The 17,043-nt window shown below is 33.0% G+C and overlaps 1 protein-coding gene across 1 annotated transcript; it reads left to right on the top strand.

Moving 5' to 3' along the window:
- Positions 1 to 8,603: 8,603 nt before the first annotated feature.
- LOC133197915 (uncharacterized) lies at positions 8,604 to 16,656 on the top strand. Its single transcript, XM_061334095.1, has 6 exons — positions 8,604 to 8,670; positions 8,893 to 8,904; positions 9,512 to 9,758; positions 11,032 to 11,420; positions 12,793 to 12,983; positions 16,416 to 16,656. Exons 1-6 carry the CDS (start codon positions 8,604 to 8,606, stop codon positions 16,608 to 16,610), a joined length of 1,101 nt encoding a protein of 366 aa, XP_061190079.1. The 3' UTR covers positions 16,611 to 16,656.
- The last annotated feature ends 387 nt before the right edge of the window (positions 16,657 to 17,043 follow it).

Raw genomic sequence — 17,043 nt, 5'->3', positions numbered from 1 at the left:
ATACATATTGATTAAAACTTTTCAGATAATTATCTTTAAAATTCTTACAATGAAATATGTGGAGATAACGAACAGTATTCAAGCTCATAAGTCCATTAAACAATACAAAATAGGAGCAGAGCAAACACGGACCTCCAAACATCAGAGGTGGGATCAGGTGCCATGGAGGAGTGAGCATCCCCTGCCGACCGGTTACACCCGCCGTGTGCTCCTTGTCATGATCGGGAAATAACGGAAAAATCCGTCGACAATTCAGTGTGTAAATAATAGCCTAACAATAAGTATGAAAAACGTCAGTCAGCATTTGACTCAATGATAAACTGTATTTGCTGACAAGGTCATTGTATCGACCATAGAACTTACGAAATGATGACTTTAAACAAGACAGCTGATATTCTTGTTTCATCAACTTGTTTATCAATAATTTACCTAGTTTTAGAAATTGTTCATACGTAGAGCATGCTCTTGCGTATCGAATCAACTGAGAGATATATACCCCGTATGCAGGTGATGAAGGTATATTGCTGCATAAGTAAGGGAAGTTAACGATTGAAAAGTTAAAGTCATCACGTTTATCATAAAGCTTGGTTGTTAGATTACAAATGATAAAATAAAGCCAACCTATTGGGAAAGGGGGGATTTATTCGTATATATTTACGAAAATCGTAATAGGTTTTTTAAAAATTTATCATAAATCAAAATGGAAGCACCAAACTTCGATGAACATATGATTTCGTGGATCTACTCAACAACGAAAATTGGTGTTCCACGAATAATGATGAAACCACAGTAATTCACATGTATATTCTTTGTGGAAAGAGCTTCCATTGGGTACCAACAATTTTGGCTCTTTGACCTTGTCCTTGGAATCTGACTTACTTTTGAAAATTTTTTACCTTGGCCATAACGTTTTGAACAGTTGGCCCTTGGGTTTTATATTTCACAGGTATATTCCTTGAGATAAGTCCTCCCTTAGGTACCAACAATAAAGATTCTTTGACCTTTTTACTTACTTTTGAAAAACTTTAACCTTGACAATAACTTTTGAACAGGTGGCTCTAAGAATTTCATATTTCACATGACAAGACAAGACATTACCTTGAGTACCAACAATTCTGATTTATTTACCTTGACTTTGGGAGTTTGATTTGAGAAACTTTAACCTTCACAATGAGCTGCCTTTCGGGGGCATCGGTGGTTCACACAAACACATCTTTTTTATTTTTGTTTTGAATTTGAAAACACTTCCTGTTGCATTTTTGTTCAATTTTCCTGTTTTAAACTATTTTGTCAATATCACTTTTCTATTAAATGAATCAAAACAGAATCATTTTTTTTCAGGGAAGATAAAGTTTTCTTTTAAGTTACGCATCACAAAGGACTATATTCGGTAATGACCAATATTTGCCCCCAAAATCAAACTTTGACGGAGAAATATATAAATATGTTCTAAAACAGGGGAATATCTACAAACTTGAAAGCACTGAATATTTTCATAAGTCATGACGGCATATGTAAGGTATGACGTCAGAAAAATGGCCTAAAATTTAAAATTTCCATGATTTATACAGAAACAGGTGTATATTACGTCGATATTTTGAGTAAAAGTCACCGAGCGCAGGTCTGCTCCAATTCAATATTTTGAAATAATGTGTCGAATGATAATATCAATGAAATATGTAAATATTGTTCTGGAGCAGGCCTGCGTTCTATAAATTGTATAGCAAAAATTGAACAAATTTTGTCCATATTTTCCTCTTTCTGAAAAATAATACAAAATCCGAATAGTCTGTGACGTCATAGAAACAAAACTTGCCAATAACCTACTTTATATTTTCAAAATATGACTTTTGTTGGGGCAAAAATATGCATATATCGCATACAGTTCATTATTTTTAAATCTGTCTCTTCTGGTTGACAGAGGAATTGATGTTAATTAAATAATTTTAAAAAAATAAGTTCTAACAAAGGCTTTAAGAACTAATTGAAAGAAATCTGTTAAAATACTTCAGCAATTTTGATTAAAATGACTCAGCGGTTCTTGAGAAGAAGATGAAATTATAAAAAAAAAATAAAAAAATAATATGACGAAAACAAATTGTTTTTACACAATGTTTTAGAAGAGAAATTGTTTGTACGAGAAATAACACTTTTTTGTTTCAAAATATTTCATAACAACTCTAGTGTATTTCTTCTTATCTTAATGAAGATAGTGTTGAATAAATTCTGACTGGTCTAATTTTGTACAGGCCCATGGATGATAATTATACTCCGAGGGATATGTTTACCTGTCTGCAACAAATCAAGCAATGGTTCACAATGGGAAGCTTTCATTTTTCATTTCATTTCCGCATACTCAAAATATGAACAAAGTCATGTATTTTCTAATGGATTTAAGTTTTTACATGTTCTTGAGCAATAGAAGTGACATTTATAACAAATTATGAAAAATAAGACTTTTGGCTGAGTCCTTTTGTAATTAAATGTAGATCAAGGACAAGATAGTGAGCACTTATTTTTTAGATGTCTGGGAGGGATATCATTCTAGCTGGAGTATATGAAATACACAATGTAAAATCCTTAAAGTCAATCAATTTACAAAAAAAAAAAACTTGTCTTATAGTTCCATTTTAATTTTTGGCCCAAGTAGATGTCAGAGAGAGAGAGAGAGAGAGAGAGAGAGAGAGAGAGAGAGAGAGAGATGGATACAGCCCCAGTTTCATACGATAGTTCAAAAAGTTATGATTACAAATGTTTGGAAAGAGACACAATATTTTGAATTTTTTCATGCATTGTTTTCAGAACAGTTCAAAGCTGAAAAATACCATGTTACCATAGTACGACTTATACATGTTGTTAATTACACATTTTAGGGGAAAATATGATTAAATAGCTAAATCAACGTGTTGACTATTGACTGAATAGCGAAATCAATTAGCAATACCCGTATTGCTAGTTAACCTATAGAGCTTAATCAATTTTAAGAAATTGTGCAAGACCTGTTTAACTCTTAACTATTTTTAAAATATTTATACCATCATTCATGATTCAAGGGAGAGCTAGGAATATGACCAAGATGTCCATGATCTATTGACTAATAAACATGTAAGTTATGAGAAGGAAAAGGTATTGAGGACAAGTGGGATGTGGGGATAATTTTCACAAATGTTTGGAGTTTTCAACATTCAAGACATGCAGAGATGACTCCTACCCATTCTCTCCTTTCCAGCCCCCTGGGTCGTTCATGTATACAAACCAAAACTTTGTTTTTACGTAAACAAATTGTGAATATATATAGATACAAAAATGTACACAAAGTGGTGAGACTATTAATGTATTTATTTCAAATTCTAGAAGAGTGCATTAACCTAGGGCGTCAGACTGAAAGGTCAAATGGATTGATGCACTTATATGTATGATGCAGTGGTCATATTGTGACCATTTCCAGTTTTAAGGGTTGGAATGATCTCCAGGGGATCGATCATAAGCTTTATACCATTTAATGCATAATGGCACAAAAACGAGGAATAATATGTATAGTTAAGGTCAGAAGTTTTCAATCATTTTCGAGAAATATGATTATTTATCATGGAGATGGGATAATCTCTAAAGGGTTATGACGCCAGTATCATTTAATGTGTCATAATATAAAGATGACTTAGAGCTCGACGTTTTTGAATTTAATTATTTGACTGTTTCTGGTTTTAGGGAGTGTGAAGCCCCAGGGGCTTGCTTCAATGTATAATTTTCATGTTGCACCCAATGATCTTTGATACTTTTCAAACAAAATGTTCTCCTAAGTAATTTATGCCCAATTTGACAAATGCATGCATTTGAAACTATGTCAAAAACGCTTTTAGATGTTTAGAATATTGAATTGATACAGACATAGTTTCAGAATTCAAATCGGGCGGTGAAATTTTATGTTTCGGATATTTGAAGTAAAACTTTAAAAACTCAAAATGTTAAAGAGTGTTTTGGTTCTTTGAAATTTGAATGCTTTTCATCAAAATTCTAATTTAAAAAAAATCTAAATTGTTTTGACAGCTGAAATTTAGAAGTTTGAAGTAAATTTTAAAATATCAAAACATGAAAAATGATAATGAATTTCACATTGTTCGGCGTAAATTTTCTGAACATTTGACAGATTAAAAGTTTAAAATGTTTAAATGTTAGGAAGTCGAATTTTGAATATTTAAGTAAAAAACTAAAAATCCAAAATTTTTAATTTTTAAAACCTATGAATTGAATGTTTAGGTTTTTGAAATTTCAATAAACAAAATCAGTTTGACTAATCTATCAAAATTTTAAAACCCTTAATCATTTTAGAAATTTGAATTGTTCAGTAGTACACAGACTGGGAGTAAATATTGCATGTCTTTTAATTAGCAATGATAAAGGCCTTTTGAAATTTCTCTTTTTCGAAAACCGTTTTCTATATAAAAAAAAATATCACATAACTTATATAATCACTATGGGCTGTTTAACATGGCGGCCCCGCCAGTTAAATTCCTTAGCCCTACAGTTAAAAAATCAGCGCCATTGTTCCGCCACATTAAATATTAGCGCCACAGTAAGATTGACGTCTATCAGGAAGATAAATATATAAATTTATAAATCTCAAAATGAACCTCCAAATTATGTATCGTTTTTGTAATATTAACCATTTATTTACTCTAATTAGGACTCATTGTGTGGCTTTCGAATCAATAATCTTCTAGACCTCGCTGGAATTTACGCATGAATGTAAAGAGATAAACCAACAAGCGTAATCAGGTACTTAGCTTTATTATAGGTAACCACGTCTTTAAAATTGCACTGCCAGTGAATCAAATCGTACGTGTTTTGTAATCAAGTATTGATATAATGTTAAAAAATTGACGATAGATCATCCATCAAAATGGTATTTTAGGACTCTAAATTGCTATGTATTTTTTAGTTTACAAATTTTAAGGTATAAGTCGACCGAGACCAATATTTGCTTGTGTGATTCTGTGTCCCTACCAAAATTTTCACTGCCGTTTAATGGACACTGTAGGTGAATAATTTACCTTTCGTAAACATTTTTTTAATCAGAGTGAACCCCTTCGAAATAAATTATTTCTGGTATTATCATTTTAAAATTCTATAAGCTTATTTTTGTTTATTCATAATAATGTAGTGGTGGGGTGGGGTGGGGGTGGGGGGTCATAGTACACTAAAAATAATATATATTGAAAACATTCTAATTTTTGTTTTGCACTAAATAAATATGTTTACTCAATATCCATAGATGGGTCTTAAATATTACTTGATTACATGTAATAATATACATTTATTGACCGGGTTCGAGGGCAGCATGCGCTTTGTCGGACCTAAGAACCAAACTGTTTGCCTGAGGCCGTTAGGCCGAAGGCAAACAGTTTGGTTCAAGAGGTCGACAAAACGCATTTTGCCCGAGAACGCAGATAATAAATGTTTTGTTATACCTTTTATTTATTTATTTTATCATTATTATTTTTTTGACATACATGTATGTCGAACAACAAGGAATGCAAATGAGATTTAGCTGACCCCGCCCATTATGTGACGTAAGCGGTCCAACATCTCACCGACAGGTCCAATATTTCACTCCGCGATCAAACATCGATTTTTTTATGCCCGCTTAGTGAAACATTAGAAATGTTAGACTTTTTTAGCATTGATTTTCATAGGAACAAATTTTTAAAGGTAAAACAAATTTCTTTTCAAATTGCTATATAATTAACTCCATATGCGTATTTGAATAGTGATTCAGAGGAGCTGTTTTTTTTCAATTTGTTTTGTATTTTCTTCGGGAATTCGACCGCGAAATGACCGCGTACTTTAGCACTTTACGTATGTCTTGCGCCTCAGTTAAATTTGAAAATGATGGAGGACCCTGACTTTGTGCAAAAACCGATTTTTTCGTCAAATAGTCTGATCCGAACGAAGCTTAAGAAAAACTATGTCATCTTTTGTGACTATTTAAAGTTACAGGAGTACATATGTGCACGTACTTTCGTTTCTAAATTGTACAATGGCGGAAGATCCAAGGACACATGCACAAGCGTCAGTAGTAGGTAATTCATTTTAAAATATCTGATTTCGTACTTTGCCTTTTAGAATTATTATACTTTTATGCCAACTCTGTAACCTCAATGAGACAATGAGTATACATAATGAACATGAAATTAGGACATTGTTTGCATAATGACCTTATTTGCAAATCAACCTAAAACATCAATAAATCGGAAGTGATAGAAGAATAAGAGAGAAAGTATAAACAATATGAACTGGTTCCAGCTCACTAGGCTTGTAATAATATCGTCTTTGTTTGTTCACAGATTTGTATTATTTGTAGCTATTTCGAGATATAACACTGTTCTCAATATCTTCACCTTTTTCATTTGTAGAAGAATTTGGTTTTAATTGTACGTCCAGCTTATCCTCATAGTTCAGTTTTTAAGTATGGAATTCTTCAAAATTACATTTCAGTCTTTAAAATCTTAACATTCCAGTCAACGAAAATGAATTCGATGTTCCCAGCCTACTTGATTCCTAAATAACATATGGAGATAAAGAACAGTAATCACGCTAAAAAGTCCAATTACACGGACATCTAAATAAAACATAAGAGGTGGGATCCGGTACCATGGAAGCGTAAGCATCTCCTGTTGACTTGTCACACCCGCCATGTACTTATTGTCATGATCGAGCAAACTGAAAAATTAGTAGACTATTCTGTGTAAAAATAATGGCCTAACAATTAGTATGAATAACGTCAGTCAACATTTGACTTAATGATAGGTTGTATTTGCTGACTAGGTCATTGTATTGGCCATAAAATTTGCAACAAGGTTATTTTAAACGAGACTGTCGATATTCTTCATTCATCAGCTTATTTGTCAATAGCTTTTTGTTTTAGAAATTATTCGCACGTAGAGCATGCTCTTGCATATCGAATCAAAGTGGGAAATGTCAACTTCATATGCAGATCATAATAGTGTGTTGCTGCATAAGTAAGGGAAGTTGACGGTAGAAAAGTTGAAGGCATCACATTTATCAAAATGTTTTGTTATATGTTACCATCAATCAATATCCAAATATGAAACAGATGCATCAAACTCTGTGATATCTTTTATTGCAAGTTCAGTGGGATATATCGAGTCGACACATGAATAGAAGTAGCTATTGTAAATTGATTATGCGTCGTCCATATATCTAAATGTCATGTTGAAGGCCACAGCAAGTGCCTTCGTCCTCTCGTGTATAAAGTTTTGAATAAATTCTGCTTCATTTGAGTACAAAAATAGGCCTGCTAATAACGGGGCGCAATTGATACCCATGGAATTCAAACAGATTGTTGGAAGATCTGACCTTCAAAAACTACACAGATTTTGTTTATCAGAAACTCAAGCGTATTTTTGATATCTACTTCAGAGTACTTGCGTGTACAATAAGAATGTTTTTAAGAAAATAATTTTGCAAATGACCAATGACAAGGTAAGTTAACTTACGAGTTCCATTTTTATTTAAAAAAAAAAAAAAAAAAAGCTGTCAATGATGTCAAAAAGGCTGGACTTTATATTTAAAATTGACATATAATTTGGAAGAATTCCTCCTTAGAAAGTGATTTTAATTTCATAAAATTCCTTACAAAGACACATTGTAGTGTCCAGCAAAAGCTATACAAAGCCCCTATCTTTACTCCTCACAAAACTATTAACTGCTCTAAAGGTGAATCTTTAGACATACTGTGCTTTAGCATATCCTGGAAGTGATGTAAATCAAACGTGGATTCTAAAAAACTCTCAAAAAAATTTAAGAAATGTCAGAAGTAAGTAAAATCAAAACTAATGACTTTTCTATACTTTATACAAGTATTCCTCACGATAAATTAAAAAAATAGACTTCTTGATATCATGGACAACTGCTTCTTCAATAAATATAGAACAACGTTATTGTTCCCTTTTGTGACCAAATCTTCCAACAATCTATATAAATTCTGATAGGCACTAATTGTGCCCCTTAGTATACAAAACTGTTTTATATACCTGAGAAGCAGAATTTATTAACAGAGTACATGAGAGGAAAATACTTGCTGTGGCCTTTAATTTGATATTATGGAGGACGTCTTATCAATCAAAAATAGTTACTTCCATTCATATGTCGAATTGATATATCTCAAGAAACTCAAAATATAAAAAACAGACATCCCAGAGTCTGTAAAATCTGTTCATTGTTGGGTGTATTTCTGACAATAGTGGTATGGGCTAACTTACAACTAAACTCTATGACAAAAGAGATAACTTCAGCTTTTACATTATAAACTTTCCTTATTTAGTAATATTCCACAATCACTTGCATATAGTTATTTTGTGTTCATGAGTTATAATCTGAGTCGATTTTTCGATTTTTTTTTTAAGCGAGGCAAGCTACTGACAAATCTGGTCGTTATATGGACTTGTTTGCAAACACAAACTATTTTTGGGTAGTTTTTATGACTGTAGTGTTTATACTTATTGTGAGGTCATTGATTTTAAATTAAATTTGACTACAAATTATTCCGTCTACCTGATCAATAGATACGGCTCACTGCAACTATGACTAGTCGACAGGAATTATCAGGAGTCCATGCCTTTCTGTCCTATACACAGATTTGTATTGATAGTAGGTTTCATGAGATCGATCAATATTCGTTAACTTCACCGTTGTAGTTTAAAAGTTCTAACTAAAAAATTCTACACATTATCTGGGCGTCAAAAGGACTTTATGAACATGATTCTTTGTCATTTGGAAGACATTGAAGAAACAATAGATTTTCTTCGTCTTGCAATTTATACACCTTTATTTTCATGTGCAAAATAAGTGAGACTTGACATTTGGTTTTAGGAGCAAGTTCAGGTAAAAATTAGGATTATGGAAAAATTTTCATACAATCAAATATGCGGATAACGAAAAGTAATCAAGCTCAAAAGTCTTTTGAAACAATACAAATTTGGAACAGCGCAAACACGGACCTTTAAAAACACCAGAGCTGGGATCAGGTGACATGGAGGAGTAAGCATCCCTTCTCGACCGGTCACACCCACTGTGTGCTCAGTGTCATGATCAGGCAAAACGGAAAAAATCCGTTGACGATTCAATGTTTTAATAATGGCCTTACAATTGGTACAAAAAACGTCAGTCATCATTCAACTTGATGATAGAACTGATATAATGTTAGAAAAATGCACACTCTTCATTGGTTGCAAATAAAGAAAAAAATTCAAAGATTTAGGATGAATCAACTAAAAATGTAAAGAAAAAAATCTGTACAAATTAATACAAAATTCTTTAAGAGAGTGACAAATTCTCGAATGGGACATTAAACAACCTAAACAATTTGCAATTAATCAACTTATTAATTGCATACTTTTTTGGTTAAAAAATAATTAGGAAGCCACTTGAGTACTTGTACGTATTATGTAAATTTAAAACTTTTAAAAGTTCATTTACATTGTTTTCTCAGGTGAAAGGAAAGAATTTCCTAACATGCGAAAAGAGGAACCCCTTGAAGAAAAAAAAGTGGAATTAATGCACGAAATAAAAGAAAAATTGCGGATTATAAAAGAGCCAAGAAACGTTTTAATTCTTGGTCAGCTTGGTGTTGGTAAATCCTCCTTTGTTAATACCATTACATCAGTTTTGAATGGAGAGTTTGAATATATAGCTCAGACAGGCAGTGGAATCAGACACGTGTCAACGACATACCGGAGGTACGTTTCTGTATCTCATTAAAACCTTAAACTTTAGGTTTAAATATATGATGCATGTAACTACATGTACTTTGTTTTTCATTAAAGTTTTGAAATTCATTTGAAAAAAGTTCCCCTGGTTGTAATTACAAACAAGATCATTATAACCATTACATAATTTGTGAAATGCTGACTTTGAACGGTGTTTCTGAAATCTTATATTCAACTTATTTGCCAGTAGCCTGTCTCGGTTTAGAAATTGATCGCACTCAGAGCATGCTCTTTCGGTTCGAATCAGTTGGGAGAGATACACACCATATACAGGTTATGTTGGAATATTACTGGATATATAAGGGAAATTGGCGATGGAAATGCTGTACATCCCAGATATAGTCAGTAAAATATCCAATATGAAATAGAGGTAAAGACTCTGTAGAGTTTTTTTATTTTGAGTTTACTGGGATATATCAAGTTGACATGTTAACAAATAAATAAATATAACTACTGTAATTGGTAAATCTGGGCTTCCTTAATTTAGGACTTTATAAAATGATAACTTAAAGGTTGTCATTTTGAACAATACTTGCATCACCAGTTATGGTGTGCCCAGTTGGACTATAGTTAAAAGAAGAGGAAGAACAAGAACACCATGGAAAATAAATAATGTTTTAGATGGTCACTGTAAAGTCTGTTAACAATTGAAATGATTGGATTTAATGGTTGGGAAATATCCGTAGGAAATACACCGTGTACAGTTTTAACTTGAAATAAGGTAGAATACAAAACTGGACTTATTTATGATTAAAAAATGTTTTTAGTGTTTGCAGCGTCTAAACTTTTTAAAGCAAATTTAAGATTGAGGAATCGACGGGTTAATTCGGAGTTATTACTTCCCATAACACATAGCAGTTTTGTCGCCCGCGTGGCGCAGTGGTTAGAGCGACTGCTCTAGAGTCGCAGAGTAAGGAGTTGATCCTTACGTCGCGGGTTCGAATCCCACCGTGGGACGTGGAGACCGGTCCTTTGAATGAGACCGTATAAACCGAGGTCCCGTGTCGCAGTAGGTGCTGGCACGAAAAAGATCCCTCACTGCTCAATGGCCGTAAGTGCCGAGTATAGGACAAAATTTGTAGCTCTCCGCCGTCAAGTGGTGGCGTCTCCATATGAGTGAAAAATTCTCAAGAGGGACGTTAAACAACATACAAACAAACAAACACATAGTTTAAAGTGCTCAAGTTTAATTCAAAATTTTTTTGTTTATGATTTACTTTTATATTATTTAATCGTTAATCAGATTTACACCGGAGAAATATTGGAAGCAAAAAGACGACAAGAAGCTTTCTCTTCCCACTTTTATCGATGTGAGTGGCTTGGAAGAACAGCTCTCCCAATCAAGACAAAAGGATGAAAACGATGAAAGATACAGAGATTTCCAAACAAACAAAAATAAAGAGTCAGTCAACAAGCAAGCAATAGAGTTAATCATTCAGGGCAGACTTCCGGATAATTGTGACCTAATTGCACTTTTTAGAAATCTGAATATGGGGAGAAAAATAGAGAAAGCAAAAGAAATTAAAGGAATGGCTGTTGATATTATCATAGTGGTTGTATCCGGAGAAACCATGGAGATTCCCAAGGCTTTGCTTGATGATATCTATGAAGAGGCAAATTTAAACCAAAAAAGTAAAGAATTTTTAATACTTATATGGTATTCAAACGACTTGATGCACATGCATATGTTATCTCCACGCAATCATTTTAAGGTTAGCTTGTGCAAGAATTAAATAATTGATAGCAGAAATAGACATGTGCAATAATTGACTTTCAATGAAAAAGTAATAGTTAGAAAAGGGATAAGTCATAAAGAGGTATATACGAGTACCAACATTGCTCTTAGTTTTATATTGTTAGAATTCGTTCCATAAGCTAGCTGTATAACAAACTTTATGCTTCTATAATTGATACCATGGAGTCCACACATTCTGAATGATATGATTAGTGAACAAATTGTAACATTGGAGAAAATAATTTTTTGTCGCAGAATCAAAATTAAAAACCAATTTGCAAAAACAACATCAAGAGCACCAAAAAAAATTTACGCCAATAAATAAATATATAAAATAATTAATAGATTAGTACAAAAAATATAATCAAAAACTAGCCAGCCCTTAAAGCTAACTGACCCCCAGTATCCGAATGTTGCTGTGCAAAAATTTTTATCGTGCATTTTTTGAGGAATTTTTGTTAATTAGTCCCCTACCGGTGAAACCGGAGGGGACTATCGGTTTCCTCTGAGTCTGTCCGTCCGTCTGTCTAGCTGTCTGTCTGTCCCTCTGTCAGTCAGTCTGTCCCACTTGGTTTTCCGCACTTTTTTTTCTAAACGCTTGCAGATATTGAGCTGATTTTGGTATGTGAGTGTATCATGAGGAGTTCCAGATCAAGTTTGCTATTTGTTCCGCTTCAATGATTTTTGACGGAATTACGACCTTTTCAATTTTTCAGGGTTTTCCGCATTTTTTTTTTCTAAACGCATGCAGATATTGAACTGATTTTTGGCATGTGACTTAACCTTGATGAGTTATAGATCAAGTTCGCATTTCGTTTCGCTTCATTGATTTTTGACGGAATTATGGCATTTTCAAATTTTAGCGGGAACCAGATTACACTTGCCGGTAGGGGACTAGTATTGCTAATGCAATACTCTCAGAATGCTTGTTCTATTTAAAATTGCAAATAACTGTAAATTGCAATCATACAGCAATTTTACATTGGTTATAATCTTAAATAGCATTACGCATAATCCTGGATAGACTTTGCAAGAACACGAAGACATTTATCTATCTTAAATTTTTTTTGCAGTTTTTATGATAGTTTAATGTATACAGTAGATAATCACACTTTTTTCTTCATGAAAAATTAAACCTTGGTCTTGATCATCAAAATATTTTGAAAAAAAAAATCCATAATGAGATTTTTTCTGAAAAAAGTAGATTTCAACATCTTAGAAAATAAAAATAATAAGATGTCTAATTTTGAAATAATATAACATTTTCAGAAATTCCTGTTTTCGGAGTGATGACAAAAAAGGACAAAATTGACGAATCGGTAAATATTCAAGAGAAAACGAAGGATATTTGTCAGGCTTTAAGCATTGATGAAGAACACTTTTTAGTATGCAGGTGTTACCAGTCCGAGAAATCCATGGACTTAGAAAATGACATAAGAATTTTAGAATTTTTTTCTAAGGTACGTATGTCTCATGATCGAAGTTATGAACTAAATTTTCTAGCATATACAGTGGCGCCGCGGTAATCCGGACGCCAATAATCCGGACGCTTCACCTTCCGGACGATATTTTCTGGGAACCGATTTTTTCCACGTTATTCTATCTCATTAATCCGGAAATTCGCGTTCCGGATCCGGACGGTCAATTTCTACTACAAAACGTAATATTTCATTGAAAAATGATTCGTTTATCCGGACGGTAATTTTTCGGGGAACGACTTTTCACACCTTTCTTGCAGTAGTGATAATTATTGTAAAAACATTGTCCGTGGAGTCAGTTTGAAGGCGGTTACCTGTGACCTCTAAACAATAGCGTCTATAATTAGCGTGTGTTTACCTCAGATAAAACACACACGTCTTTTATATTATAAAGCCCGAAGAATTTAGCTTATACTGTGCATTAATTAAAAATAAATCCGTTCAGAATAGAATAAATTGATAACGCTATATAAATTTATGAGAATTTTGGAGAGTTGTAAATAATTTTTTTTACTGAATAATAAATCACGAGATTTCGTTCTGGTATTGATTTGCGTAAGTTTATCAAAATACGATTTTCCAATTCTCAAAACGTACATTATTTGAAACTTTTTTTTCTTTTCATAAGACAATTCATTATGATACATAATTCAAGAAAATATATTTCTATGTAATGCACTAAGAAATACGTAACTGGCGTTAGTTATAAATGCCAATCACGTTTTTTTTTCAAGGTATATAACTTAGAATTTATAGAAAAAGTATTGATAATCCTGAATATGGCTTGTGTTTACGTTGAATGTTTGCAATACGTACACTGATTACAGTGTTTAGTTACTTACTTCCCTATGTAGTGAATCTACGCGGTTAGTCATTTGAACATTCTTAGTGATGATAATGAACAGTTCTACTTAATATGAGCTTGAATAAATTAAAAAAAATGTGCCGAAATAAAACAGTAGCAGATCAAAATTTGGTCAGCCCATGTAACTACACGTCAAATAGAAGGCGAGTAAAGTTTCCTGTGTTAGAAAAGGAAGTCTCAACATAAAACTGCCTATCCATTTTTCATCGTGTAAATTACATTTTTTTTTTTCTTTTTTAAATACTTATTATTTCTTTTAAAACTATAAAACTAAAATCAATAAGTCAAGGTAAAATAAAGGTGTTTTCTTTGCCTTCACATTTGATACCACTATGTTCATATGTATATGCTTTGAGAGGGTACGTACGTCTTTTAAGAAGTGATTCACTTATCCGGACGATTCATTTATCCGGACGATTTCGTTGGGGACGGAGGCGTCCGGATTAACGAGGCGCCACTGTATATTGTAAATTTTTTTTTTTTTTTTGGCTTGAACTAATTCAAGTAGGTGAATCAAAAAGTACAGAGAAAAATTGTAAAACTGTAAAAGTCTGCTCGCAAAAACATCGAATGCTTTTATGAGTAAAGATTATTTTAAACAGTAATCAAAATTGGCAAAAATCTTTTCTTGCTTAGAAATTCATATATATCTTGCAAAAAATAGGGTGTCCAAAAATGTTGTTGATCTACAGTATAGGAGTATCGGTACAAATTCTTTTGTTCCTAAAATGTCAATAAAAACGTTAGATCATGTGTTGTGTAAAATATGTACTTATCAAGGGGATGTCAAAACACATACAAGCTAGTATATAATATAAAATATGCAATGTAATCTTCTTTTGATAAGTAATGCCAGTTGAGATGGATTTGACATAGTGACAATATTTGACCTGACAACGTATAAATCCATGTTTATAGTCGAGTTTCGAGATAGTAACTCTCCAACAACAGAGGCGCAAAAAGTATCCATACCAGCATGGAAGTGGGACAGGTTGTTGATATATACAAATCTGCATTAATAAATGAACGATGGCTATAGGACTTCTTAAAGTCATTTATTGTAAGAAAAAGAGTTGGTGTGTCATTCGGAATGCTCAAGTGCAATGATCAGATGCTTGTGAATTTTTTAGAGATCCATATCTCTTCCCTCCTCTGATTAGTCTTATCCACTGTGATATTTTTTTTGTTCGGATTTTTTGGTAGAAAAAAATGACACCTTTACTTTAATTCGGTAATTTTCGAGTTGAAGAGTGCATCCCGACAATCAGTTATGATAGACCAGCATATTCATAATGTAACGTATCCAATGTAAATAATTCCCACCTGTCGGTTTTTACGCGGAAACAAAACTCTCCTCCGTAACGAAAGAGTGCACCAAGGCAGATAATCTCAAAACATGGATACTGTGAAGATCAGTAAACGTACAGTAATCAATCTCATAAATTCAATAAACAAAACAAATCATGAACAGGTCAAATACACTAACCCCTGGAAACACCTAAGGTTGGATCAGGTGGTAGGAGTAAGCATCCACTGTCGACCGGCCACACCCGTCGTGAGTCCTATTTATTGATCATGTAGAAGGGATATTCAGCGGTCAAGTTTGGTATAAAAACAATGGTCTAACAACTGGTAGGAAATATGTCAGTGAAAATTCATATCTGAGTTAAGATTTTACGGTGATATTATACAGTTATTGCATGATCGTGAGGGAAATATGAAGATTTATTCAGCCAAGAAATATCATATTCCCCGAGGGCTTCGATCGTGAGGGAAATATGAAGATTTATTCAGCTAAGAAAAATCATATTCGCCCGAGGGAATATGATATTTCTTGGCAGAATAAATCTTCATATTTCCCTCACGATCATGCAATAATTTTTTTTATTATACCGAACCATGCAAAAACTTTAAAAATAAACACAATCTTCCAAAATTCGGCCCACTCTTAAATTCTCTTTCAATTTTAACGTAAAGTTACTGGACACATTACACTCCGATGAAATTTTGTGACGTGAACCAGGCAATTTTGTGACGTCTACTTCTCTCGGGAGTTTTCGTTCAAAGAATGATAACTATCGCGGGAAAATGCACTAGGTCTCCGAAAAGGTTGAATATGATGAAAAGCATGACAATGACAGGGAAATGTGAAGATTTATGGCTTTGTCACGTGAAAATCTAGAACAATCAGATAACGTGTTGTATAGAATAATTATGATGAGATATTATAAATGCGTAGCGTGCTTTGTTAGGTATATTGTTTTTGTACTTGTTATTACGGTACGACGGAGAAAAATATGCACAGAAATAATGCTAAATGACAAAGAAGACATTTTGAGATGTCACTGTACATGAAGGTTTTGAAATCATTGTTAACAAGGACACAGTTCCACTTAAGAGACAGTGAATGTCCATGTCAACTCGTGCAGCTGACCTCATGCACCTTCGAACAATCATACGTTTCATGCAATGTACTCTTGTTTTGTAATTATTGTAATTATTTTCCCTCATGATATATCAACAATGTTATTTTTTTCCCTTCGTTTTAGCTGTGCAATCTTCATATTACTGCATATGAAATTCCTAAAATGAAATTCCATGACCCAGCTGATGCTAAATCCTCAGGTGGATATTTTTCTATGCTTCTGATGGCGGGAATGTTTGTCCTTGTTATTGCTGCATTCCTTCCCCTGATTCTGGACAGACTGGCTAAGCAGAACACAGCTGGACAAAGAAAACCTTGACCTTTGTTTATATATTTTTGTTAGCTAAGCATTATACTGCTTCACCAAGACAACTTTGACATTTTTATATTCTTGTAACTACCTGGTTTACTAAGTAACTGTACAGGTATCGTACAATTTTATATGGAGTAAAGAGAAATGATATACTCAATGTCAATAAAGTAAAATTGTAGTATTTTATTCTAAATATATTAAATTTTTATCAATATTTCATCTATATTTCTTGTGTTAAGTGATATCTAATGTAAATGCACATCTTTTTCGAATAATAAAATCACATAGAGATCTTACCTCTTGGTCAAATTTATTGTTGTTCTTAAAATTGTAAAATTGCAAAATTCATAACTTCAGGTCTGATGGGCAAGGAAAGACAATGAATGTTATCATAATGTCATCAGATTTTCTTCCAACAAAAATCACATGCAGATGTAGA

Source organism: Saccostrea echinata, unplaced genomic scaffold (assembly GCF_033153115.1).
Source record: "Saccostrea echinata isolate AGI-Se365-2 ecotype Australia unplaced genomic scaffold, CSIRO_AGI_Sech_v1 ptg000001l, whole genome shotgun sequence".
Lineage (NCBI taxonomy): Eukaryota > Metazoa > Mollusca > Bivalvia > Ostreida > Ostreidae > Saccostrea > Saccostrea echinata.
Note: the sequence above shows the minus strand (reverse complement) of the source record. Positions and strands in the feature narration are given on the sequence as shown.